A 25,463-nucleotide genomic window follows, 5' to 3' on the forward strand; every position below is an offset into this window, starting at 1 on the left:
CTGAAAGATACACGATATCAAACACATAAACAAATGCAGGAATAACAACAAGGAATGGTAGATTATTTATAACGACTATCACAACATTCTCCCCCGCTAATGTTGCTCCTCGTACTTCCAAATGATCTCGTCTTTGTCGAAAGTCTCAGGGATGATGCTGCTGTCTACAGTTGAGCGTAGGCGTTCTGGCAGACGCCTTACTCTTCCACTGCGACGAGTGCTCTGGCCTGCCGGCTCCCTTGGCTGGGAAATGACGGGCGGTGACTCCTCACCAGTACGTGGCATGCCAACATCTTGATGCGATCCTGGAGCCAGCGTTTCCAGCGTTTGCGCATTGTTGTCCATAATCGACGTATCCGCTATACATTGCTTCCCTCCTGCGGCTTTTCCGGGACATTCACGGGATGAGGCAGGGAGGATCTTCGTCGAGGGTTTGGCACCACGCTGCCGCGAGATAACATGGACGATGAAACTGTGTCGACTGCTCCATTACGCCGCCTAATTCTCGTAAATTGATTGTTTATTGGCTCCACAACTTCTGCAGGCTGAACTATAGGGTCGCCTTTGTTGCGAACAAAACTCTTGACATACACGGGATGACCCGGCGCCAGCCATGAAGGGAGATTCCATTTGGCAGGCGCCCTGCGTTTGAAATCAAAAAACCGCTCGTGAGGTGTTTCTTGTGTAGATGTACAAATGAGTGCTCGGATTAACACCAGCACATCAGGCAGTACATCTTCCCACCGATCGGATTGCAGTCCGCGAGAATGGAGTGTACAGACGACGCCCTTCCAAACCGTTCCATTAAGGCGCTCACATTGGCCGTTGCCTTTGGGGTTATACGGTGTGGTTCGGGAGTGTGGGATACCCGTATCGGCGCAGAATTTATCGAAGTCGGCTGACATAAACTGTGTCCCCCTATCTGAGTGAATGAAGCCCGGTGTTCCACAAAGTGAGAAGATTGACCTGAGAGACCTTATGACTGACTGTGCACAAATATCCTTTAAAGGTATTGCGAACGGAAAACGACTGTACTCATCAATTACAGTGAGAAGATAGCGATTTCCAGCTGGGGACATTGATTTTGGTCCTACCAAATCAATGCTAATACGTTCGAACGGCCGAGTAGCCTTTATAATATGAGCTTTCTCGGGACGGTAGAACTTAGGCTTCCATTCGAGGCAGGTGGGACACTCAGAGCAAGACTGTCGTACTTCGTTCAAAGTAAATGGTAATTTGTGTCGACTGACATACTCCCACATTCTTGTACTTCCAGGATGGCACAAATGTCTGTGAAGGTTGTCCACTGTGCCGGAATTATCAATTGACGCAATGCGTGAGAGTGCATCCGCTGCGATTTTCTCTGACCCGTTCTTATACTCGATTCCATATGACAGTGTGGAGAGTTCTAATCGCCACCGCATCAGCTTGTCATTCTTAACCTTGGACTTATTGCGAGAGAAGATAAAAGCAACAGCCTCTTGGTCCGTTTGAATCAAGGTATGGTAAGCTCTCATGTATGGCATCCACTTACGGCTACACTCTACAATGGCCAATGCTTCACGTTCCGCTGCCGACTGTTTACGTTCCCCAGAACTGAGAGAGCGCGAAAAGAAAGCAATGGGCTGCGAGTCTTGCGTGAGCGTTCCTCCTATCGCCGTTCCTGAAGCGTCTGTCGTCATAATGAGCGGCGAACCAGGTTTAGGAACAGCCAAAACCGACTTCGCTATAGCATCTTTCAGTTTCCCTATAGCCTTGACCGCAGACTCTGGAAGAGGCAGAAGGCCTGCATTGAAAGCGTCCAGGAGCGGTCGGACTTTGTCCGAGTAATGCGCAATCCACTTCGCGTTGTAGGCAAAGAATCCAATGAGCCGGTGGAGTTCCTGCTTAGTGGCCGGTAACGGATAGTCCATAAGTGTCTTGAGTCTCTCAAGGTCAGGTCGCTTTGTAACATTTTCCAGAATATGGCCAGGCAACGAAATTCGTTGTACGTTGAACAGACACTTGTCTTTGTTGATAGTGATTCCGTATTTCTTCACTGTTGATATAAACCTCTCCAGATTGCGGTCATGCTCCTCTTGAGTTGCCCCCGAAATAATAACATCATCCAGATAGGCTCGTGTCTTTTGTAGTTTCACCTTGCGAATGATAGAATCGATCACTCGTTGAAAAACAGGAACTGGGTTAGTCAGCCCAAAAGCAAGTCGAGTGAACTGATACAACGCTCCATTTGCTTCGAAGGCTGTGAATGGACGATCTGATTCCTGAATAGGTACTTGATGATAGGCAGATTTCAGGTCCACGCGAGAGAAATATTTGTCCTGTGCAGCTCCGTCGAGTATTGTCTCCACTTCCGGGAACAGGTATCCATCGGGTTCCGTATAACGATTTATCGTTTCTGAATAGTCTATAACCATACGCGGCTTTGATCCACGTCTAACCACAAATGCTTGGGCCCGCCATGGCGACGTCGAAGGCTCTATGATGCCAGCTTCTAGTAGGCGATCGATCTCTTGAGTAAGATATTCATGGTTCTCTTTACCCGCATAGCGAGATTTAGTTGTGATTGGTTTGGCCCTTTGCTTGGTTATGGTTGAGAAGAGAATCGGTGGTTCAATGTCCAATGCTGGGAACATAGCTGCAGCGTGTGTGCCCTGAGCTGCTTTCGAGAATGAGACGGGGCCACGATCCCCCTTTGTTTCCAGCTGTGCCACTGAGTGTTGCCCGAGAAGATCCATGCCGATTATGATATCTGCAAGAAGACTCTTGGCAATTTTAAGACGAGTGGAGTAGGTTTCCGCGTTCACTTGCATCTTCAGATCGATATTGCCAAGTATTGGTAATTTGGTCTTGTCTGCAAGTTGAGTAGCGGATGCTATCATAGTTATTTTACCGTCACACTGACGTGCAGCTTCGTAGGAAATGAATGACTCCGATGCTCCAGAGTCAACAAGTCCGAGAAATTCCTTCTTCCCAACCTTCACCAAAGCGTAGAAGGCGTCGGAGCTTCCTCCGGCCGCGAGAAGTACCGACGACAGTGCCGAAACGGATGACTCTTCTGGCTGAGCTTGTTGTGTTACTGCCAGCTGGCTCCGACAAGCAGTCGCCCTATGTCCTTTCTTTCGGCATTTATGACAACTGTCATTCCGAGCTGGGCAGTTTCGTCGCGGATGGCCACGAAGTCCACAAAACTGGCATTTATTTCGAACTTGTCCTCCTTCATTGACAGTACTAGTTGGCGGTCGACCTGTGGCGCACAACTCTGATGCCGCCTCCGAAGATGACACAGACGAGTCCAGTCCTTCAGTTCCACGAAAACTTCGGTTGTAGTCTGATGACAGTTCAATAGCGGTTGCAAGTGAAATGCAATTCTCCAGAGTTGCATCTTCGTCCGTTTGCTCCAGAAGTCGCATGCGAATGATATCCGATTTCACGCCCGCAACGAGGGCGTCCCGAATCAGGAGCTGTTGATGTTCCTGAATATTGACGGCTTTGCATTCGCACTTTTGCAGTAGAATTTTCAATCTATTGATGAAATCCGAAATAGACTCATCCGATTTCTGACGGCATGAGAGGAGCTGATGACGGGCATATATGATCCTAGTGGGTTTCTTGAAGTGCTTGTCCAGTTTGGAAATGGCCTCGTTGTATGAAGGAGCGTGTTCCAAGATGGCAAAAAAATCCGAACCCACATGCGAAATCAAAAAGGTCAGTTTGTGTTCGTCTTCTGTGACTTCGTTGATATCCAATCCCTTGGAGAAACAGTCTTTCCACCAGCGCCATTGTTCTGGAGTCGGACTTGAAGGAAGTTGTGGCGGCTTGAACTTCATGGCATTCACAACGTTGAGTTAAATTGTAGTGGAAAACAGGCTTTGTCTTAAAGCTTTAACTCAACGTTGGTTCTGAAAGATACACGATATCAAACACATAAACAAATGCAGGAATAACAACAAGGAATGGTAGATTATTTATAACGACTATCACAACAGCCATGTTCAACTTATTCTCCTCGATTTAGACCTGTTTCGCTTTTATGTTTTTTGATTTGCACATCTATGAGTTAATTTAAAAACAGCGGCAGTCAGAATCTACAAACAAAAATGAAATCATTCAGTGAAGCAGGAGGTTGCCATTTCAAACCCGCTCAACAAAATGCATTCAGTATTTGCTCGACGAACGCAAACGGAAGATTACAATTATAGACAGGCAGATAAATTCACTGAAAGCAAAAGTCACAATGAAATGTCTTTTTGAGCAACAAATTAAAACTTTTTTTTACTCGGCCAGCCACTCCACTGGAAATTTCTCTCGTGAAAAGAGTGAAAAGACCTGAGTTCATTGATCAAATCAAAAACCACTACCGTAGGATGTGTTTCCTGACACACCATGATTTGGGTGGTGACATAAAATTTTTCAAGACAATCAACCGTGCGTAATCAAATTATAACTTTTAGTGTTTGAAAACATAATATAGTATTATAAGTATTATAATAAGAATTATATAATAAAGTATTATAATTAATGTCAGTCATGGTGAGTTCGACATACGGATAAAAAGAGAACTATAAGAGCTGGGCCTTCAGGAAAAAAGTATAGTTAAAAGTGTAGTAGATTACCCGATTGACAGGTGACAAACAGTTAAATAGACATTGGATTAAATTGAGCTCGGGCTTCGGACAGCAATAAAAAACTGCCATAAAAGTGTTGACTTGATTAAATTAACAAAGTGATATTGAACAAACTTTTGAACGCACCAAAAGCACTGATTTTCAATTTATTAAAAGATAGTGGTAACGTTTGATTAGAACGCTCGATTCAAACTTGTTACATTGTAAATTTCTCTCTCAAACTATTTCTTATTTAATTTCTTTCTGTGGTTTTCACTAGGTACCACTCTCAAAAAAAGATAACGTTCATTGGGCGTGCGGTCGCCATAACCTATTAATCAAAGCTGGACACAGCTGGCTGCAGCGGGGCTCACCTTCACTTCTAAAACAAAAGTTACGATATCCCTAGTAGCATTCGGGTTTTCATGTGGTTTTCGGAAGAATTCATGACGCTATACCCACTTCTTTTTTATTGCGTTTTGCAAACTGCTGGAGAACTAGAAGTGGATGAATTTGAAACTTTTGACCAACAAGTGAAGAGTTGTAAGATATCGAATGCTCTAAGATGGCTTTCAAAAGATGCAAAGATGGTGCTGTACTATCAACCTCCGACAAATTAAATATCAAATGAAAAATTTGCATAGTAATTGATTCTATTGATTCTAGAAAAACACTCATTTAGTCAGCAAATTTATGCTAAATACGTCATATATAAGCAACAAAACATGAATTTGTCGTTCCGTTCTCCTATTTTTCTTAAAATTCTATTCCCTGTTTTCATAAAATAAGGGCTCTGAAGCATGGCGTTCTGAAACGAAAACAAATGACTGCCATTGCCTATCTGGTCCCATTGCAGGTGAACAGAGACAATTTTGGACATTATAAAAATCCTCAACAATAGATCTCTGCAAAACAGTGTCCAAACTTGCAACCAGATTTGCCATCGAAGAACAAAATCTCTTGAATTCATAAAACGTTTTTCGTCTGATCGGACTGGATAAAGGCCCGGAGCTGGACCTAATGGCATTGTCGATGTCATAAGAACAATCATAAGTAAATTGAAGTGCGCTAAACAAGTTCTCCAATTAGTTTAGAGAAACTTACAGATGTGTCCTGGACAAACGGAGTGGAATCGAACATGCTATCCACGTTTTCCGCCGACGCTTTCTTAAAGATCGTAGTGAAGCTATCGTTCTAATTGACACCAGAGATGAGTTTAACAAACTGAATGGAGTTCTCGATCTTGAAAACGCCAGTATGTTTTGTCCTTTCCTTCAGTATTGCAGTCAGAAACTCTTTTAAGACCCCATCAGACCTTTTGAATGATAAAAAAGTAATCATGTGTCAAGAGGGAACAACATAAGATAATCCAGTAGCCATGGCAAAATTCGGCTTGGCTATACATATTCTCACCGACATGCTTGAAGGTCGAAATTTGACTCATAAATTATACGCGGGTGACAACATTGCAACCTGTAGCCTTGAATCACTATTAAATGGGATGGGCTAAAAAATCAGTGATCTTCGCAATGCATTTAGTTTTAATTTAATCAATTGTCGTCTCATTACAAAACTGGATTTCGTTCAGAAAGCCCACATTTTTTTTCGGCAATAAATGTCGATGATAATGGTTAGAGAATTTCATTTTTTTCCGGCTTTAGTAATTGGTTTTCATAAAATTGCAATGATCTTATGGAAGAAAAGTTAAATACTTCAGCATGTTGACAAAAATCGCCGGACATATGTGTCCCCTTTGATTGTGTACAAATCATTTCCTAATGAACTGAAACATATATTGATTTCTATTGCTGAATCCTCTCCCAACTCGGACACACTACTTAGGGAAACAGAAAAAATAATTGACAAAATGTCCCTTCCTTATTGAGCCATACCTCTTATAATGACCAATATCGGAAGATTTTCTCTTCCGTTTAAAAAACGTGGATTCTTCTCAATTAAAACCAGGCCCACGAATATGAAAGATCGGTACGGATAAGAGAGCCGTCACAGATTTATAACGCTGGAGATGCAGAATTTGATTGAAAAAAAAAACGTTCAGAAAATTAGAAAAGAATAGCATGCACAGGTGATTTAAGATTGAAAACGTGAACTCTGAAAGATCTCAACGATGAGAAAAAGGCTCTATATTTAGCTATAGAAAAAGGGGCAGCAAGCTGGCTAAATGCACTTGCATTGAAAAGATATCACTCTGATTTAATAATTGTAGAATTCAGAGATGGAATTGCCATTAGTTATGGTATCCCTTGAAATTGCAATCAAAATTCGCATGTCGAGAGATTTTAATGTGGCCATCAAACATCAGACACAATGACCTCAGTGACTCCTTTGCTCAACGAAGTCTGCGAAGATGTCGAAGTAGAGCCCGGTCTTCAGACTTAGCAAGGTACAGTCTTCGCAGATGGAAGTATCTCTACTGATGACGAAGCTTGACTAGATATCAAAGCAAATGGCTTCTTCGAATCACGTTTCAGCAGAATATTCTTTATTGTGAAAGTGCTCAATCCGTCTGCCAAGAGTTGCACAAGAAGTATACAGGATTCCTACAAATATCACGAGCTCATAAGAAGCTGAAATACGAGCCAAGGATAATTGAAGTCGAGAAAGCCACATTTACGTCAATCTTAGGTACCACAGGAGCCGGTCCGTCAGCATCAAAGGCCACATAGAGATTGGCTTCTATGATCAGCGATAAGAAAGAAGATTTATATTTGGACGTGATCATTTATATTAGGACAAAAATAAGTTTCAAGCTTTTGCGTTGCTCCATACTCTGCCTCCGGCTACCCTTTTAGGGGAGGGGCTTTCTTTTAACTGATCTTTTTTGACAGTGCAATACATCTACTGAAAAGAGGTTTGAAACACAGGATCTATTCTGTCCCGCCCCCCCCCCCCATCTTAGTGGGAATATATTTTTTATGACCCCCAGGCGCACATGCATTATTTTCACAGTGACATGCTATATAACAATACAAAATTTTTAACTGGTGGTAATAAAAACACGGGGGGGGGGGGCGAATAGGGCTCTTTCCCAGTATAGCCCCCACCCCATGAAATAGGGACCTTTAGTTTCTAAATCAATCTGGAAGTCTGTTATTGTGCAAGATTTCAGGCCGCATTGTTTAAATACCAACAATGGTCATTTCGCGCGGCGTTGCACAAAAAGAAGCAACTGCCAATAGAATAGTCGCGAACCGGTATTTGCTGAGCAAAAAGTTGGGCCAGGGACAGTATGGCACAGTATATCTCGTGGAAGATGATCAGAGTCTATATACAGAGGAGAAGTTGTTAGTGTAGCTACATTTTCAATTTTATCAGGTATATCTTAAAATTTAGCCAGGGAGTCTTATGGTTCCTTTGTTATTTCAGCAAAGTTTTGAAAGAGATTCACGTAGGTGAAATGCCTCCTGATGAAACAATAGACGCCATGAGAGAGGCTAAATTACAAGCCAAACTCGACCATATTGGAGTGGTGAAATGCTTTAATAATTTCCTGGACAAGGATTTCTTCTGCATTATCTCGGAATATTGCAATGTGAGCTTTATTTTGTTTCCGTCGGTGTTCTCTGTCATAGTTAACGTAATTGAATTACTGGTATTGAAAACATTATTTTAGGGTGGTGACCTTGGCTTATTAATCGAGAAGGCGAAGAAGGAAGGAACACATTTTAGTGAAGTAGAGATCTTAGATTACTTCTGCCAAGTCGTTCTTGCCACGCGATATATGCACCAGAAACAGATTCTGCATCGTGATCTTAAACCTAGGTTAGTATGTTCTTTTTATAGTACTGGGAGTGTGTGGAAACACCATTAGCTGACCCCGCTTGTTGTTAAAAATGTCAATAGACGCAAATTTGTTGCGACTTATCTCAAAATTTTAAGTTGCGTCAAAATGAAAAAAAAACAAGTCTCATTAATCACGTTACTAGTAACTGCCAGTGTTTTGTCTAGGTTATTTTTTGACTTACTTCCCAGGATGAAGTGCGCGACCCAAGCCGTCCCTAATCAGGATGAGGGGGGGGGGGGGGTAAACCTCGACCGCTCCGCGACAGTCTGTCCACTATCCATATCCAAATTCTTCAACAAACTATGAGTTGTCTTCAACAAAATATGCAACTTCCTGTCCACAAACTTAAACAACGCACAGTTAGGTTTTCGAGTTGTGTGTGAGTTGTCTTCAACAAAATATGCAACTTCCTGTCCACAAACTTAAACAACGCACAGTTTGGTTTTCGAAAGAACCACGCGGCAGTACTACATCTCCATTTTGTTGACGAACTTCACAATTACTAAGATTCCCAAGAAAATGGCGAATTTTATGTCCTATCTCGATTTCCGAAAGGTTTTCGACTCAGTTCCTCAACAAAAACTTCTCGACAAACTGTCCAAGCACGGACTAGGAGTAAAACTACTTAACATGATAGGTAATTACATGTCGCATAGATTTCAACGCGTAAAGATATGCGACGACTCGTCGCCATACATTCCTGTCACCAGTGGTGTTCCACAAGGGTCTATACTGGGTCCCCTGTTCTTTATCGTTTATGTGAACGCCCTGTGTAATGTAGTAACCCTCACCACTCCTCATGCATATGCAGACGAATTCAAATTATTTTCAACCTCAGCTGCACACCTACCACATGACATAAATCAAATCATCAAATGGAGTATAGAAAATGACATAATCTCAATGACAAAAAATGTGGTGGCCTGAGCCTCCGAGGAAGTTTTGAAGGTAGCCTCAATGGAACAGCTCTAGCCTCAGCTAGCAGCAGCTTGACCCTGGTGTTTGATGAGCATTAATCCGACGCAGAGTTTGAATTGTAACACTCGACTCAACAAGGCTTGGCGAGCGTTCTATTTCTTCAAACGTACTGTCTCAAAAATTGCAAGCTGGAAAACCAAATTGAACGCCTGTACTAGCTACGTTCTTCCTGTCGTAGGCTACGCATCCCAAGTTGTCTACGCCAGTAAGGGAGATATATAAGTGCTAGAAAGGCTATCAAGAAAAGCTGCCTTGTGGATTATGAATTACCCATCAGACAAGACATACAAAGAGACTTATATACTCGCGAACAAATACGACTTTTCTGAACAAGAACGAGGGATTGTAACAAGAGGAGACAAGGCTCCAAAAACGAGTTCGCAGTGAAAAAACGAAGACTAAAGAAAGCAGATTGCAACCTATTTGAACGTACACTACACTTGTTGAACATCTTGTGGCGTACTCTACTATCCAACGCCGACAATATCAACAAGGAAACTCTCAACGATATATATTGGCAAATTTTTCTACAGTACAATAAAAATGATTCCTGCTCATGACCCATTTTATGCCTCTGTGGAAACAGCAGCCCAATGTCCAAACTCTAAACATCAAAACTTCTGCTAAATTTAAACTTTTAGAGTGAATTATACGTGGATTTGTACTCAGAAGCCAGTACTGCTACTACTACTATGGGGTGAATAGTTTAATCAGGACCCCCTCCAGAGTCTGCACGGTCTAGTCAGGTCACTCGATACTGTCTGGATAGTCTAATCAAGGCTACGTACAGAGCCTGTATGGTCTCATCTGGCGCTACCTACTGTCTTGAAAGTCTGATCAGAACATGCGCACATTTTACTTTTGAGTTGCTGTGCTGTAATTGACCACAAAAGCTCAATGCATGAGAATAGTTTTACGGAAAATTGTGGTCGACGAGCTTTGTTTTTACTTGGCTATTGCTTTGACAGTGGCTATTGCTATAGCACATAAAAAAGTTAACGTCGAACGCCCAGAAAGGAAAACAATGCAAACAGTAGGGAAAACTAACAAAATGTTAATTCTATCAAATATTCAAACGTCTTCTTTCAATAAAAAAAAAGCAATTGAACCTAATATGAAAACCAATATCAAAAATTCAAGGAACTAAAGAAATTTAGTTTCCGCAGAAAATGGCCTGCGGAATATTCAAGTGTCTTTCAATGAAAAAAAAACCACAATTTCACCGAGAACACTAAGGTGACAGAAAATTTCTAACTATTTTTTCAACAAAAATATGATTTCAAACTTCAAAGTGTCATCAAAACGCATAGTGAAGCTTATGGGAGTCCATAAGCTCCCCACAAACAGTAAAAAAATTTGTGAATACAGACAATCTAACATAATTTTGAAAAAGCAAACTGCTTAAAATAGCTCAAAAATCAAATGCTTTATGTGGCCCAGAATCCGTGCAAACGACATTTTTTGTTAACGTACGTCAGAGAACCCGTAGGCTGTTGAAGCTATTTTTCACTGTAGCTGAAAATAATTAAATGGCCATTCATTTTTGCTCTTATAGTGAGCTGTTTTTTTTTCTTTCGGAATATATGATTTAGATTGGAAAAACGACTGCCCCAAATGTCACAATTTCAACAGTAACAGGAGCACAATAGTGCACAAATTCCCAGGAAAATAAATTGTTATTTTTATTTTCCTTATGAGAATAATTTTAAATATAGTCAACATCTTTCAGAGTTCGCACTATAATTACAAGATGAGTTCAGGACCTTCAGGGTGGCTTTATTGAATGAGATGTTATTCGGTGTTTAGATTTTCGAGGGGTTTGACTTGATTTCGCCCCGACTCGTTTGACCGCAATATTTGTTCCGACCCCTCTTGAGGGGGGAGGAACTATATACTCAAATGGGTTTTGTTCAGTCAATTTTGGCCGATCGATATATTCATCGTGGAGAGTTGAGACTGGTATCATTAGAAAGCTTGTCCAGCGTAGAATATGGAAAAAAGATTTTTTTAATTTTTCGTTTTTGACAGGGAGATATCGAGGTGTAAACTTTCGAGAAAATAGAGTGAATTCCATTGATTTCATTCACATTTTTTCGGAATTCTTGACTAAAATTTCGCCAATTTTGATTAAATTTATTGAAATTTTCAAGAAAATTTTGGTGATTTTACGTTTAAAGACAAAATAAATTGTCGGCTATTTTCATTGAATTTTTTTGTCACAAATTCCGGCTAAATATTTCACAAAATTCAGACTTTTTCATCAAAATCAGCACGAAATAAGTTTCTTTAGTCCACTCTGATTCAATTTGAAGGAAGTGCACACCCAAACACCACTAACACAATCTTTGCAGGCTGAAAAGGGGGCTAATTGCACTTCAAATTCCGTCGAGAGTGCTCTGTAAATAAAAAATTTGCCGTTTTTTGCTAACTTTATTCGTTGATTATCAAAAACGCAGCATTTATTTTTGATTTTTTAACTAACAAAATATCTATATCAATGACATTCCAAAAATTCAATATTCCTAATGGACAATAAGCATTAGCAGGACTAGTTTTGTACCAATCTTGGACCGTTACAATCCAAAAATAATTCGGATTGTCGTCAGTCGGTTTTTTATTAAAAAAATTCGATCTTTTTTATATTAATTAATTAAGAGAACATCTTCAAATCAAAGCTCACTAGTGATAGGTCCCATTATCTTCCTAATTATCTCGAAATTAATTTATTTAGTTGATTGCTTGAAAGCTTATGGTCGTTTTGACTTTTAATATATTTGATTTTTAAATAAAAAATGGCTTATTGAACTTTGCCTCCATTTTTCTCTTAATTTGGTCAACTTGTAGCTTAGTGTCAGCAATCCAATAGTGCTCCTTCATTCTGCTGGATCCAAATTTAGTCTGTATTGTGGTTTTACGCATTAAGGTATGGTATTCTGGCTTTGATACTACTAGATTTCACACTTTTTTTAAAAAAAATTTTTATGTATATGCCCATTTTTCATGTTTTCTAGTTTTGTCAAATTATCACGTTATTGTCAGTTCATATATCACATTTTCGCGTTCAAAATAACACATAACACAATTGATAATTAAATCATTAAAGATATAGATTGTGGTTCTTTACCGCTTCGACAGTACTTTCTCGAAGAATTTAATTGAATTTTTCAATTTTGTCTTCAACTGTCGTTTTTACTTTGTCTTTTTAGTCGTATTTAATTTCCTGTACAATGACCCGGTTTGATTGGATTTTCCTGGAAGAGTTGATGAGCCGATGTTCTTATATTAGAAGATAGATAATGGCTTTCATGACTGTGAAAACAATTGTTTTTTCCAAAATGAAAAAAAAAACATTTCAACTTCGCAATTTTGTTCCTTTTATTGTCTGTTTGTTACCTGGTCTCGTTAATTAAAGGTTAAATATGACATGATTTTTGTCAAGGGAAGGTGTCAAAAGGGATTGATGTCACCAAATTTAATGTTTTTAAAGAATTCGTTGTGAGTTTACTGGCTCCGACACGGGTTTTTCACAAAAAAGTAAATTAATTTTTGATTTTTGTCATATTTGACGTTCTTTTGTAGACGTAAGACTTGTTCTGGATAATTGCAGGTCTCGAGGACTTCTTTTGGAAGAATAAACGAATCTATTTAATTTTTTCATTTTGTAAATAATGGCTTTTATGTCTTTGGAAATAAATTTTTTTCGAAAAAAACGAGTATTACATAATTTTGCATTTTTTCTTTTTTGTCTAATTGTTGCTTATTTTCAATAATGAGCGGCCACATAATACATTATCGGTGTTCGACGAAGGTGCAAATAAACTTTTTTTGGGGGCCAAAGTATGGCTTTACGGCTTCCAATGCATTTTCTGTCAAGTTTTAATTGTTTTTTAGTTTGTTGTCTATTTGCTGTTCTTTATGTAACTGCATAAAAAATTTAATTTTAAGAGTTCTTAATTCCCTTCTATAGAAGCATTGGTAATTGTTAACCTATGGGATATTTTAGTTGATTCCTAATGGTTTTCCTTACTTTGAAATTAATTGTTTTTTTAAAAAATTTTTTAAAAATTCAGCGATATTTCTAACTTTAAAGTTTCTGTTCATTTTTGTCTAATTGTTACCAAGCTTTATTATGAACTGGTGAATAACCTTTTTTTCTGGTGAGTTACAAGTTATTTTATTTATTTTCAGTTTTATCTGACACTATTTTGACTTTGTTATTAAGTTTTGTTTTTTAAAACCGACATAAATTTTTTGATGTAATTAATGTTTGTTGTTGTTGTTGTTTGATTTTGCCGTTCGTCTTCGCTCGCTTTCTTAATATCGACATATTTCATCAATCTAATGCATCATTTGTTACTCCACTGAGTTATTTGCTTTGGAGGCTATCTTTTCGTTCATACACCAGTTTTTTTTTTGAGAAATACTTGAATTTTTTGTGTTTTTCCATCTGTTCCTCATTTGGTAGACAATTATGCCAAAATTTTGGATGAGCGGGGTCGGAACCTTATGTGCGATCGCAAATTACCGAGCCGCTTCGTTCAATATAATCTCAACCCCTTTCCACCCTCAAACCTGAAAATCTAAGTTTAAATCCTCAAACTGTTTTCCAAAGCAACCGTATCTCTAATTTTAAAATACTAACTACCAGGTACATAAGATCCCGATGAGCGTCAACGGCTGCTATTTTCCGATTATGTTTGTTTTTCTAGACCTTTTGATTTTGAAGCAATTTTTTGTTGATCTGCGTAATTATTTGTTTGAGGCAATATCTTGTTGATCTGCGGAAATATTTGGTTGAGACAATGTCTTGTTGATCTGCGTAAATATTTGTTTGGCAGCGCTTATTTCTGTCAATCTCAAACTGACGGGAGGCCTGAAGAACTTTTTTTCTGAAGAACTTCAGATATCAGTGCAAATAGTGACCTTTTCTCTTTTTAGCATTGGTTTTCGGCTCGTTGGTACTTTCTGATTTTTAATACGACCAGTTTGCATTTTTGCGATCTTTTGCTTTTAACACAGTGATTATATCAACGATCAATGTGAATAGTTATCAGATTTGTGTAAACAAGAACATCTTTTAGATGTAGACTTACAGCTGGAATTCACTTAAATAATATCCTTGCCTGGAAGATTTCCAAATTTTTGAAATCTTACTTTCTTTCAAAATATTTGACGGAAAATTGTAATGTTTCAGAAATATATTTGTGAAGGACAACACATGTAAGCTGGGTGACTTCGGGATCTCGCGGGTGCTAATGGGCACTGCAGACATGGCCTCAACTTTCATTGGGACTCCATACTACATGAGTCCAGAGTGCCTGAGACACGAGGGGTACGATTCCAAATCAGACATGTGGTAAGTCAACAGCTGAGTGTCCTGGTACAGATATAGATAATAGCTCATTCATTGGCAAAGTTGACAAAGCTAGGAAAGATATATAGTATACTTCACATTGCTGGAGAACTTCGGACGTTTATCGAGAACCGCGTAACGGTTCGAGATGTTCAGCCAGAACTTGGAATTGATTTCTACTGAGTCGCGTAGCCTTGCTTAAAACAGAAAACTTGAAATTTTGAAGTGCCGAAAGTTTATGCAAATCGGAACTTCTGGCACTGCAAAGTTTCCGCGTTTTCAAAACTTGCACTTGTGTGCATTAAAGATTTTGCGGGTTATAATGCTTAAAATCTTCTTATCTGCAAGAATTTGTAGAATGAACAGGCAGGAGTCTATAATTTTGCGTCTGATGTTCTGTTAGCCTGTTCGCTTCTTAACGCGCGCGTTTACGCGTGCAATGTTCTAGCTTGAACATGACGCTGCATTTAAAATTTATGAAAAGCCAGCTTTAGCTGTATTTATTTTGGTTTATTATTGGGGAGCAGAAAATTGAGGTGATCATAATTGATAAGAGTATTCGGTGCCATATATTACATATTGGCGGTAAGGTGACATTTTGATAGGCGGATTTTGCTCCTTATCTACGCTTTCCGGTTTAAGATGAAAACTTACACTTTTTTAATCAGATATACCATTTTAAGCAGAAATTAGGGATATGTTGCTTTGTCCTCCCTATACCCATTTTAGTGGACATTTATCTTTCACGCCCCTAGGCGCACGTACTTTCTTTTATACGTATTAAAGTGCTTTATAACAACACATAATTTGTAATGGGGGCATAAAAAACATTGTAATGGTGGCCGAAATTAGCTATCGTTTCAACTGTGAGGGCTTCAACGGATCAAATTGTCAGCATAATTTTCCTTACACAAGATTCGAAGATCATATTATGAACTAAGTAGTAGCTCTTAAATGAAAAATTTCACGTTGTCATGTTCTTAATAATTCTTACGTAACTTTCTTATATAACTGTTCCAATCTTCTTGACTCCGGTAATCCATTTAGATTTAGGTACTAATGTTCTGTTAAGGTCTCTGGGAGTGATATTGTACGAGTTGTGTACTTTCGAGCACTGTTTTGACGGGGAATCCATGATGGCGGTCATGTACAAAATCACCCAGGGCAAAATTCCAAAACTGCCCGAGCACTTCAGCAAAGGGATCCAAAACATTTACGAGAAGTAATTACTTCGTATTTGAATTTTTAAGACTGGCTACAATCAGTATGTATTAGGCGCCCATTTCATTCTGTTCTGGAATAGACTTCAAACGTTTGCCGTCATTTTTGAACAGTCCGATGGATAAAAATTGGGCTGATCCACTTATGACAGATTAAAGCAGTATTTTGACAATTTGAAAGATTTACTATATTGCTTTTCTTCAGTTTTTTTTTACCGGAAATACTATTCGTTCAGACGGAGTTTTGACTTAAAAGCGGAAATGAGTAAATTTGCTGTGTGATTTAATTTTTTAAGAGCGACAGAATTGTTTTACCATGCGCTGAGTTTAGTCAGTTACTTTTTGACTTTGAAAAGTGTTTCTGACAGAATAAGGCATATGGATAACCGCTTTTAGCTGTTCTTTCGCCCAATTGGCCAAGTTTAATTTGGTTTTTGTGGAAATAAACAATGCGTTTCAAGTGTAAAATGAAAGCATATTTCTCAATTTTAGTTAATTTTGTGGCTATTTTCATTTATTTCATATTTGTTCCGACCCACTTTAGTGGGGGAGGAACTATATACTCAAATGGGTTTTTTTTGTTCAGACAATTTTGGCCGATCGATATAATCATCGTCGAGAACTGTGAGTGGTATCATTAAAAAGCCCGTTCAGGATAGAATATGGAATTAAAAAGATTTTTTCACTATTTGCTTTTGATAGGGAGTTATCGAGTTTTAAAGTTTTGTGAATATTAGTAATTCAGCTGCTTTTATTCACATTTTCGGTATTTTTGACCTAAATTTCGACAATTTTGCTAAAATTTGTTAAAATTGTTAACTGTAGTGTTATTGATTTTATATCTGAAGATAGAGGAGGGTTGCTGAATTGTTCAATCCGAGTTTTTTTGCCAAGACTTTATGCTAAATTTTTCAAAATACGACTTTTTTCGGGACCGAATTTGCTTTTTTAGCGCACTTGCTTTAAATTTGCTGGAATTAGATATTTTAAAGCTGCGGCCATATTCCTTTTAAGCTCACAAACGAGTTAGTTGTAAAATCACTCGCTTTGAGAGTCTTCTGGAATTATAATTTTGCCAGTTTTTTTTGCAAATTTTAACTCGATTATTATACAAAATGAATTTTTATTTTTGACACTAAAAAATTTTGCTATAAGATTGATTTATTTCGCAACCATTTGCAGAAATGAGTATTTTGTTAGACGCGCGGCAACATCTGGACTGATCTTGATCTCGCCACGTATCCTTACGTAAAAAATTTTTTAGATTTTATTAGTGCGCGAATTTAAAAAAAAAAATTTCGTTTTATAAATGTTTTCTATGTAATTTTTTTTACTTACAAGAATTTCATAGCAGGGCTCAACTAATGAGAAATACTATGTACAAAAAATGAGGACCAAAGAGATTACATTACGGTTTCAGAGTTAAGCTCTTGATTTTTATAGCTCTGACCAATTGTTTTCGTAAAAGAGTTTTTGTGTACTTCTTGAATTTTGCTTTCATTTGTTATCTTTTTTGTAGCTCTTTGTTTCCTTCAGGTTTTATATCTTGCGAGTTTGATTATTTTGTTATGATTCTATTTATTATAGGCATCGAGTTTTGGTCGTAAATAATGTTTGTTTGATTTTTTTTGTCCTTTTTAGTAGTCCTATTATCAACAACGTTTATCGGCCCTTTAGGGTGGAATTATTGTACTCCGTTGTTTATGGAAGGATGTGTATTTTTTCGAAAGTTTTCTGTCTTCATCATTTGGTAGCCAATTATGTCAGGAATGTGGATGAGCGGGGTGGGAACCTTATGTTCGTACGCACATTACCGAGCCTCCTTGTTGGATTTTAAGCAGCCTTATTTTTCAAAATCAGTTTATATGGTAACTTCTGCTTGATAATTCGCGCATTTTTACGCCTCTTTTTTACGTGAAATATCTTTGTTTTCAATAAAACTTGTATACATGAAAATGTAATTTTTGCTGTTTTTGTCCAATTTGTTTTTTGTTTGTATTTTGGTTTCATTTTCTAGGAAAAGTCTGATCTTTTTTTTAAAAGTGAGTCTTTAAAATTCTGTAAAAAGATTTTAAGTGCAATTTTCAAGATGTTTAATTGCTTCGAATCTTTGAACTGCTTTCACTTGTTTTCTATCTGCACGGGAGGATGGCTATGTAGTATTTATAAGCATCGAAATCTAAATTTTGAAATTTATTTTTCATTTTTTTTCATATTGATTTTTAGCTTTCAAAAATCAAGTGTAGATAATTTTTTAATCGTTTGTTTTCAGTTTTATTTCATTTAATATAATGCAGCTCTTGAGGTCTTTTGAGAGTTTACTGGAGTTTCATTTGAAAGTTTTGACTAATGATTATTTTCTGCAAATATCTTTTGCCTTTGAGTATTGTTCTTCCTTTGTTTTTGTATGATTAATTTAATTTTTTCAGTAGTTGGAACTCATTTTGTCTGTGATATCTCCAACAAGCGAGAAGTAGTATATATATATATATATATATATATATATATATATATATATATATATATATATATATATTTTGTCCTACTTGCTGTGAACTGTGTGCTATAATTTTGTGTTTTCTTGAGTCCAAAGTGTTAGTATTATTTTGCAGAATATCTGCTTTACGCTTTCACATTGTTTTTTTGGTGGCAGAGTTCATTGTGGAGTTCTAGATTTTTAAGACCATTTTCAATCGTTATTTGATAGCAAGTTTTAGCCGTGTTTGTTTTTTTGATCCTTCAGTATTTGACCGTCCTAAGAATTCTTCAACGTTACCAATTTTATAAAATGAAGTTTTTAGATATCAAGACTTGTTTTTTTTTATTTAAAATTATGTCTGTTTCAAAACGTTGCTGCTTTTTTTTTCATTGTTTTTGGTTGATGTTGTAATTGTTTTAACTTTAACTTCAATGATATCAATGATTAAATCTTTCTCGTTGAGAGTGGTGTAAATTTTACCAAATTTGATTGAATCTGGTGAGGTAAAGAGTGACTGTTTTTTAATGCTTTTGACTGCGAGCACGGTTTTTGCGAAGATTTGCTTCCGGATTTTTTCGGGTTGTTTTTTTTGTCAAGATTGTTACGCCCATATGATGTCACAGTCGCTTCAAGCCTGCTTTTGGTCATTCGTACTTGCAACTTCCACTGAATTGCGTGCGTGACGTCATTTTCACTTAGTGGAGTGAGTTTTTTGTTTATCGGGTGATTAAGTTTTTGATCACACGTGATTTACTTGAACTTCAAAAAACTCCCTCAATCTCAAATCGACTTTTCTTTAATTCAGAGATAAGGTCAAGTGAGGATAAATAGGTGAAGTCCAGAAGGCAATAAGGGGCTGAGCAGCGCTTTTAAAGCCGTGCGCCTTACTAGTCTCTACGTATGCGATTGACCGAAGCTGTTTTGTGGAGACAGTCTCATTGTGTAATGGGCGGTTCTTAATCTTTTTTAAGCGTTTGATTTCTATACCTGTTTTCAAGTGACCGAACAATTGAGATGTGGGAAAACTTATCCGTGAAAACCTTTTTGGTAACGTTTGGCTTTTTCATTCAGTTCTTGTTCGGCTTTAAAAAACTTTATGGGTCTTATATGTCTTTCCTAAAATTGTTGTTCAACTGGATGATGAAAAGCATTTCGTTTTTCTTTTATCTCCTTAGTACATTGGTTCTTTAAATAAATTTTTGACTATTTTCATTTTTCACATGAAGTTTCTTCGGTTTCATGTGTTGGTTTAGTGGTCAGAGGTTATTTCGAAAGGTTGATTTTTTTAGCGGAGACGGACTTCAGTTTTTTTTTTCAAAATTCTATCGGCTCTGGTTTTTAAAGATCTGTTTTCACATTCTGGTTTTTGACATCTTTTTTGATTCGTGATTATGATTTCAGCGAAACAGGAAGTGGAGCAAAAACGCGAGTAGTTTTGAGGCGGAATTTTTAAAATAATTAAGTAGTGGCAAAACGGTGTTTGGATAGTATCCGCGTTCTCCGTGGTGTTTTTTTTTAAAACGTACTTGACTTATGTTTCTTCTTAGTCAATTCGTAGTGTATTTCTTAATTTACTTCTGAAAAATGTATTTGTTTTACTCCTGAATTGTTCAGAATACAGCTATGTCTTTAAGATCTGCATGCGAGTTTTGATTTTTGTCAAATGACTGCGATTTTGATCAAGGCAAAGTCGCAACTGGAGAGAAAAAGCGGCTACTTTAGCGGTTAGCGGCGTAAAGTTTATTATATTTTTGTTTGTTTCAAAGTAATTTTTTCATTTGCGGCAGTTTTTCTAAATGGCTCTCAATGTCTATTCTAAGTTATTTAGTGGTCTAGTTTTTTGGTTTCAAATGAAGTTTTGAATTTTTAATGGCCGCTCTCATCTCAGCCGGCTATTATAGCTTTTTAAATTTCTTTTTAAATTGCTTTTTAAATTTCTTTGTCGAATAAGAATCGTTTCGCTCTACCTCATCTTATCGCCTTTTAGTTATTTTCCTTGACATCTTTTTCAACTCTCTAGGCGAATTTCATTCTTCACTCACTCTTCTGAAAGTGATTTTCAACTACAGTTGCTAGTTGCTCAGCATAGCAATATAAAATGAACAGAATCCGTATTGAAAAATAGAAATGGGATAAACCCATAGACGAAGTTTAGATTCCCGCTTCTTGAACTTTGTTCTAATAAGTCTTAGTTAACATCTCTAATGCTTTTTGGCGTTGAGATTAGCCCTGTATCCTCTCATTAAAAAGAGGGTTATGTCTAATTACGAAATTCAATCAAACCAGTTCGCGCTTTAAAAATGTTTTTGTTCAACAATCATTTCAATTGTTTTTTCTGTTCCTTCAATCCCAATCGTTTTTATGGGAATCAATGGCGGCTTTTTTCTGGCAAACCGCCGGGTGTGGTTTTTTACTAGAGTCTTCTCTCATGCGGTTTTTGGTCTGGTCTTTTGTCTTGTGAATGATTTGACTTTTCATCTGGAGAAATGGGATAAACTGCTGAAGCATGAGAGTCTCAAGTCTGTGCCTTCCTCAGCTTTAGCTAGCTGCTAGAGCCACCAAAGTGAGCAATTTCTCGACAGCCGTGTGAGAGAAATTCGTTGTGTTAATAGGTTTGTTTGGAGACGATTTGGCTGGTTTTACTTCGATTATATATATGTTGACATCAACATATACGAATAAGCATACTACGCATTAACATTTCATCTTGAGTGAGTCATGTTGTGTTAAGGTACAGTGTGAACTGTTTTTTTTTCAGATTGGTAAACAGGAATCAGAAGAAGAGGTATAGTGCTGCTCAGGTGCTAAGAGACACGTTTATCAGCAACCACTTACAGGTATGTACTCACTAACTACAATATGATACACGTACGTTATCTTATTAATAGCGGCGCCAGCAATTCCAGGCGGCTATTATTGCGCTCCTAATTTTTTTTCGTCTAACAGACTTTTGTTTCGTCTTACCCTGACTTCTTGGAATTGACTTTTTCAATGACTTCAGTGACTTCTACTGCTTTGCAGTTAAAATTTGTGTTCGTGACTTCATTTCTGCTTTTAGGTCATTGCGTGACTTACCTCACTCAAAAAAATGACTTCTGAACTCACTTATGGAACTTTAAATTTTATGAACATTTACTAATTAAAGGTCAATAGTGTGCATCTAAGTAGTGCCAAACTTATATGCCCTTATTACTGAATAATAGAGTCTTGAGTATAATATCGAATATTAATTTTGAAAAAGCTCCATTAGGGCTTTTTCCTTGTAGAGCAAATGTGTCTCATGAAAATGACAGTCCTAATCTAACCCAAAAAGTCTAGTGGTCTATTAAAGGACTGGTGGTCGATCTGTCTATCTTATTTCTTTAGTTGTTTCAATTCATGGTAGGCCACAAGCGTCTATCGCGGCTATTTTCTGGCAATCTGCCGGCTACGTTTGATTTTCTACCTACTTACGTTATTGAAATTAAATATTATACTATTTATTAACTAGTACGAGTAACAAGAATACTTCTTAATACCATAATTGAATCGAAATGCACTTGTTTCTCGTGCTCGAGATCTCGACAAATAACGCAGTGTCCGCTTCTTCATACCTGTTAGTTCCACCCCCGATCATTCGACCCCGATTTTAATTGCTGAAATAGTTGGTACACTTTAAATTCAAAATAAAGGTTACGCAGGGTTTGGGTAGACAGCTCGGGGACGAATACTCAAATTTAGAGATTCGGAAGGTTTAACGAAAGAGTTTTCGGGTGCAAATTTTGCGTGTTGAAATACGGTAAGGGTGACAGGACGATGTTAAAACATGGGGCGTTTAAGGAATCAAGGTGAAAGGAACTAAAGCCAATCTGGTCGTAAAACAGAGGAGAAAGATTGTAATTTCACTTCCGAATTTGAACATATCGATGGTGTCATTTTCAAATAAACTAAACTCTTGATAAACAAAGCTGCAGTGATGGTACCACGTGATATTTTGGAACGCAAAAAGTGGCCAAGGTCACCAAAAAGAGCAATATTCGAGAAGAAGTCTGAAATGTGGGAATAATAATAAGGGCAGCTTCGAAGAGGCACAGTGACCTAATGCTGTTATGCTGAGTATAAGCAAAAGCCGCAATTATTGAAACTGGTTCAAAGCAACGTTCCATAAAATTATTACAATGATGTTTTCGTTGAGTCTCGTTGGGTCATTTGTAGAAAATGAAGAAGAGGGTGTCAGAGGAGTGGGTGCATGCGATTGAGATTGCCAAGAATATTCTTGACCAGGAACCATCTCTACCTAACAACACCAACGATACTGTGCACCGTACAAATTACGAGCAAGAGCTTTCTGTTGAGTTAGTTATATCTTTGATACAATGTGAATATGATTTGTTCATGTAATAAGGTTTTGAAAAAAGAAAGTTTGTTGAAAAAATTTTAAGTTGAAAATTAATATTGTAACTCACAATAGTTGCAAAGAATGTGAGTTGAAATAAGTATTAAAACTCAATCATTATCCAATTGGCAGCAAAAATATTAATGTACAAAAACGTACTCCTTGGGAGCTATTTTGGGGATTGCATATCTGAAACATATCGGACATATATTGCAGGGTTCCGCCTGGCGCAGAAGTTACACCCGAGGGTTTCATAGTATCTAGTCAGCTGCAGGACTACATGGGTGGAGTGGATGAAGGGACTTTGGGTGCGGGTGATGATGGCCAGGATGAGACCCTAGTTGCCAGGACTGTGGTTAAGCAAGAAGGGGGTGCTGAGGTCAAAACTGCAGCTGAGTTGGCAGCTGAGAGGAAGAAACAGAAGCAACTCGAAGAGGAATTGTTGATCAGGTTATAATCTTTATTAAGGAAGAATAAAACTTTTCCTTGAATTGCTCTCGATGACCGAATCTGTTAGTGTAGTCATGTATGCAACATTTTCGTTTGACCATTTTTATTCTGGAACATTCTCACACTGCATTAAAAAGATCCCCGCTTGTCGTTCGAGAGCAATTTGTCTGATATTTGTGGTTTTAAGTTTATAGTCGCCTACATATAACTTATTTTAAACACTATGCAACAAACGTGTTACCATTTAAGAAAAACCGAAGAAATAATGGAAACAATGCGGACAAAAAGGAGACCATGAAGATCTGCCGTTACAATTAGCCTAATTGCTTGTCAAAATTTGATGGAACTGCGTTTCAGATATCAACGGGTTCGTTTACATTTAAGAAACCAAGCTTTGTAGTACTAGAGTACTTGAAATGCACCTGGAGCAATTTTATCTTGAGCTTTTTAGTAATTTTTTAGTAAGGAGGCAAAATTGTGAAAGAATTTTAGGGTTTTAAGATTGCTGGTCACATTCGTTGAGTTTCAGGAATAAGAACGAACGTTTTCAAGTTTGTACGCAAAAATCATGCTATCCTATTGCAATAATTGGTGTATTTTCATCGAACGAGCAATCGTATGCCGAGAAACCAATTTTATTGTGAGCTAAAAGGAAATAGTAAAAGTAAACATCGGAACAATAATTAAAGCACGCACGTGTTAAGTTTTAAAATGTCCAACTCTGCAGTGCCAGATGTTAGAATTCAAGTTTCTATATGCATAGCCAGAAGTTGATTTCCATGAAATTTTGGTATTTTGAAATTTGCATCTTGCGTGTTTGGATGTATGTTCCCAGGAGAAGTCATGGATGCATGTAGAAGTCCCATAAAATTCTGGCTGAGAATTTCGAACCGCTAATTGTTTCTCGATAAACGCCTGGAGTTCTCAGTGACGTTACCTATACAGCCACTATTCATCTGTTGTTTTCTAGGGAAGCTACAAAGAACACTTGGCTAGAGAACTACAAACACAGGGACAATGTGAAGAGACTCTACCACAGTCAGGATGCGGCTACTTCCATCGCCATGCAGCCTCATTCACGTGCTGTGGGAAGCAAACGATTCCCTGCCACTCTACCTGAAAGTTCCTCTAAGCAACCACCTCATCTGTCCCAAAAACCAGGAGTTACATCAATGGCTACTTCTGGACAGTATGAGGGACCTGTGATGCCGAAGGTAAAACAAAACTGTTCTGACTCTACAGACCGTGGTACATGTAGTATCTCTTAGCTTAGAAACATGCTTTTATAACTACTCATAATTCATTGTTTGAAATGGAGGAGGGGCGATTCTGGGCAGTTGGGAGAATGTCATAGACGACAATGAGGGTGATGGGGTTAGCGGTAAATGAGTATAGATGCAGTAAGACATTGAACTGACCGGATTTTGAATTTCACTATTTTGAAAGTACTATTGTGGAAATCAATACAAAATCAATCAAGAATATAATTTGTGACGTACCGATTAATGGACTAAAACAAGCATTAGTCTCGTGTGTGTAATTTAGACGTACTTACGCGTTTTTAGTGAAAGATTTGAATACAGTTCTGATCTGTTAGTAACATTATTTGTGAATTTTACTCGTGAGTAATTCTTGAGTTTGAGTTATTGGATCTTTTTCGTTAGCGCAACCGAATTGGGTGGAACCGAAATTTATAATTGTTTCAAATTTCAGCCTACTCGCATTCCGTCACCAGACTCTTTGGCTGTGAAGAGAGTGGGAACCACACAAGGGGAGAGGAAACCTCTCAATAATCTCAAGGCATCATTCAGTTCATCTTCTCCCGAGGAGAAAGACAGAAGTAAACGAACTGGTAAGTGTCTGTTTCATATCTCACTGCGCGAATGTTTTAAATGAACTCATCACCTACTCAACCGACTCGTTATTGCTCTTTTTGAACAACTTCGGGCGTCCAATTTTCTAACCAACGAATATTTAAATCCAAACGAAATATTTCAGCACCTTATTGATATATTAGCCGCGATGGCGAGATGGAATCGTCTCAATAGTTGGTGAAATAATTCTGTTTGTGCGATCTGATATGTGTACCGGCAAAATTTGAAGCGAAGGCAAATCTTAGCTCAAGCAAAGTCTGTCATTAGTCCTTGAGGTATCAAGAATGGTTCTGAAGTTTGAGGCCATTTATCCGAATATGCA

General features: G+C 37.8%; 1 protein-coding gene across 1 annotated transcript in view; it reads left to right on the forward strand.

The window, feature by feature from the left end:
- Nucleotides 1-7,732: 7,732 nt before the first annotated feature.
- LOC142339556 (uncharacterized) overlaps nt 7,733-25,463 on the forward strand; it is a 51,791-nt gene continuing 34,060 nt past the window's right edge. Inside the window, exons 1-10 of the mRNA XM_075389687.1 lie at nt 7,733-7,912; nt 7,995-8,160; nt 8,242-8,390; nt 14,585-14,746; nt 15,816-15,965; nt 21,201-21,279; nt 22,637-22,776; nt 23,034-23,267; nt 24,238-24,481; nt 24,981-25,119. Coding sequence (XP_075245802.1) covers nt 7,761-7,912; nt 7,995-8,160; nt 8,242-8,390; nt 14,585-14,746; nt 15,816-15,965; nt 21,201-21,279; nt 22,637-22,776; nt 23,034-23,267; nt 24,238-24,481; nt 24,981-25,119 — 1,615 coding nt within the window. The 5' untranslated portion in view covers nt 7,733-7,760. The remainder of the gene's footprint in view (nt 7,913-7,994; nt 8,161-8,241; nt 8,391-14,584; nt 14,747-15,815; nt 15,966-21,200; nt 21,280-22,636; nt 22,777-23,033; nt 23,268-24,237; nt 24,482-24,980; nt 25,120-25,463) is intronic.

This window comes from Convolutriloba macropyga, chromosome 5 (genome assembly GCF_964194025.1).
Source record: "Convolutriloba macropyga chromosome 5, txConMacr16.3, whole genome shotgun sequence".
Classification (NCBI taxonomy): Eukaryota; Metazoa; Xenacoelomorpha; order Acoela; family Convolutidae; genus Convolutriloba; species Convolutriloba macropyga.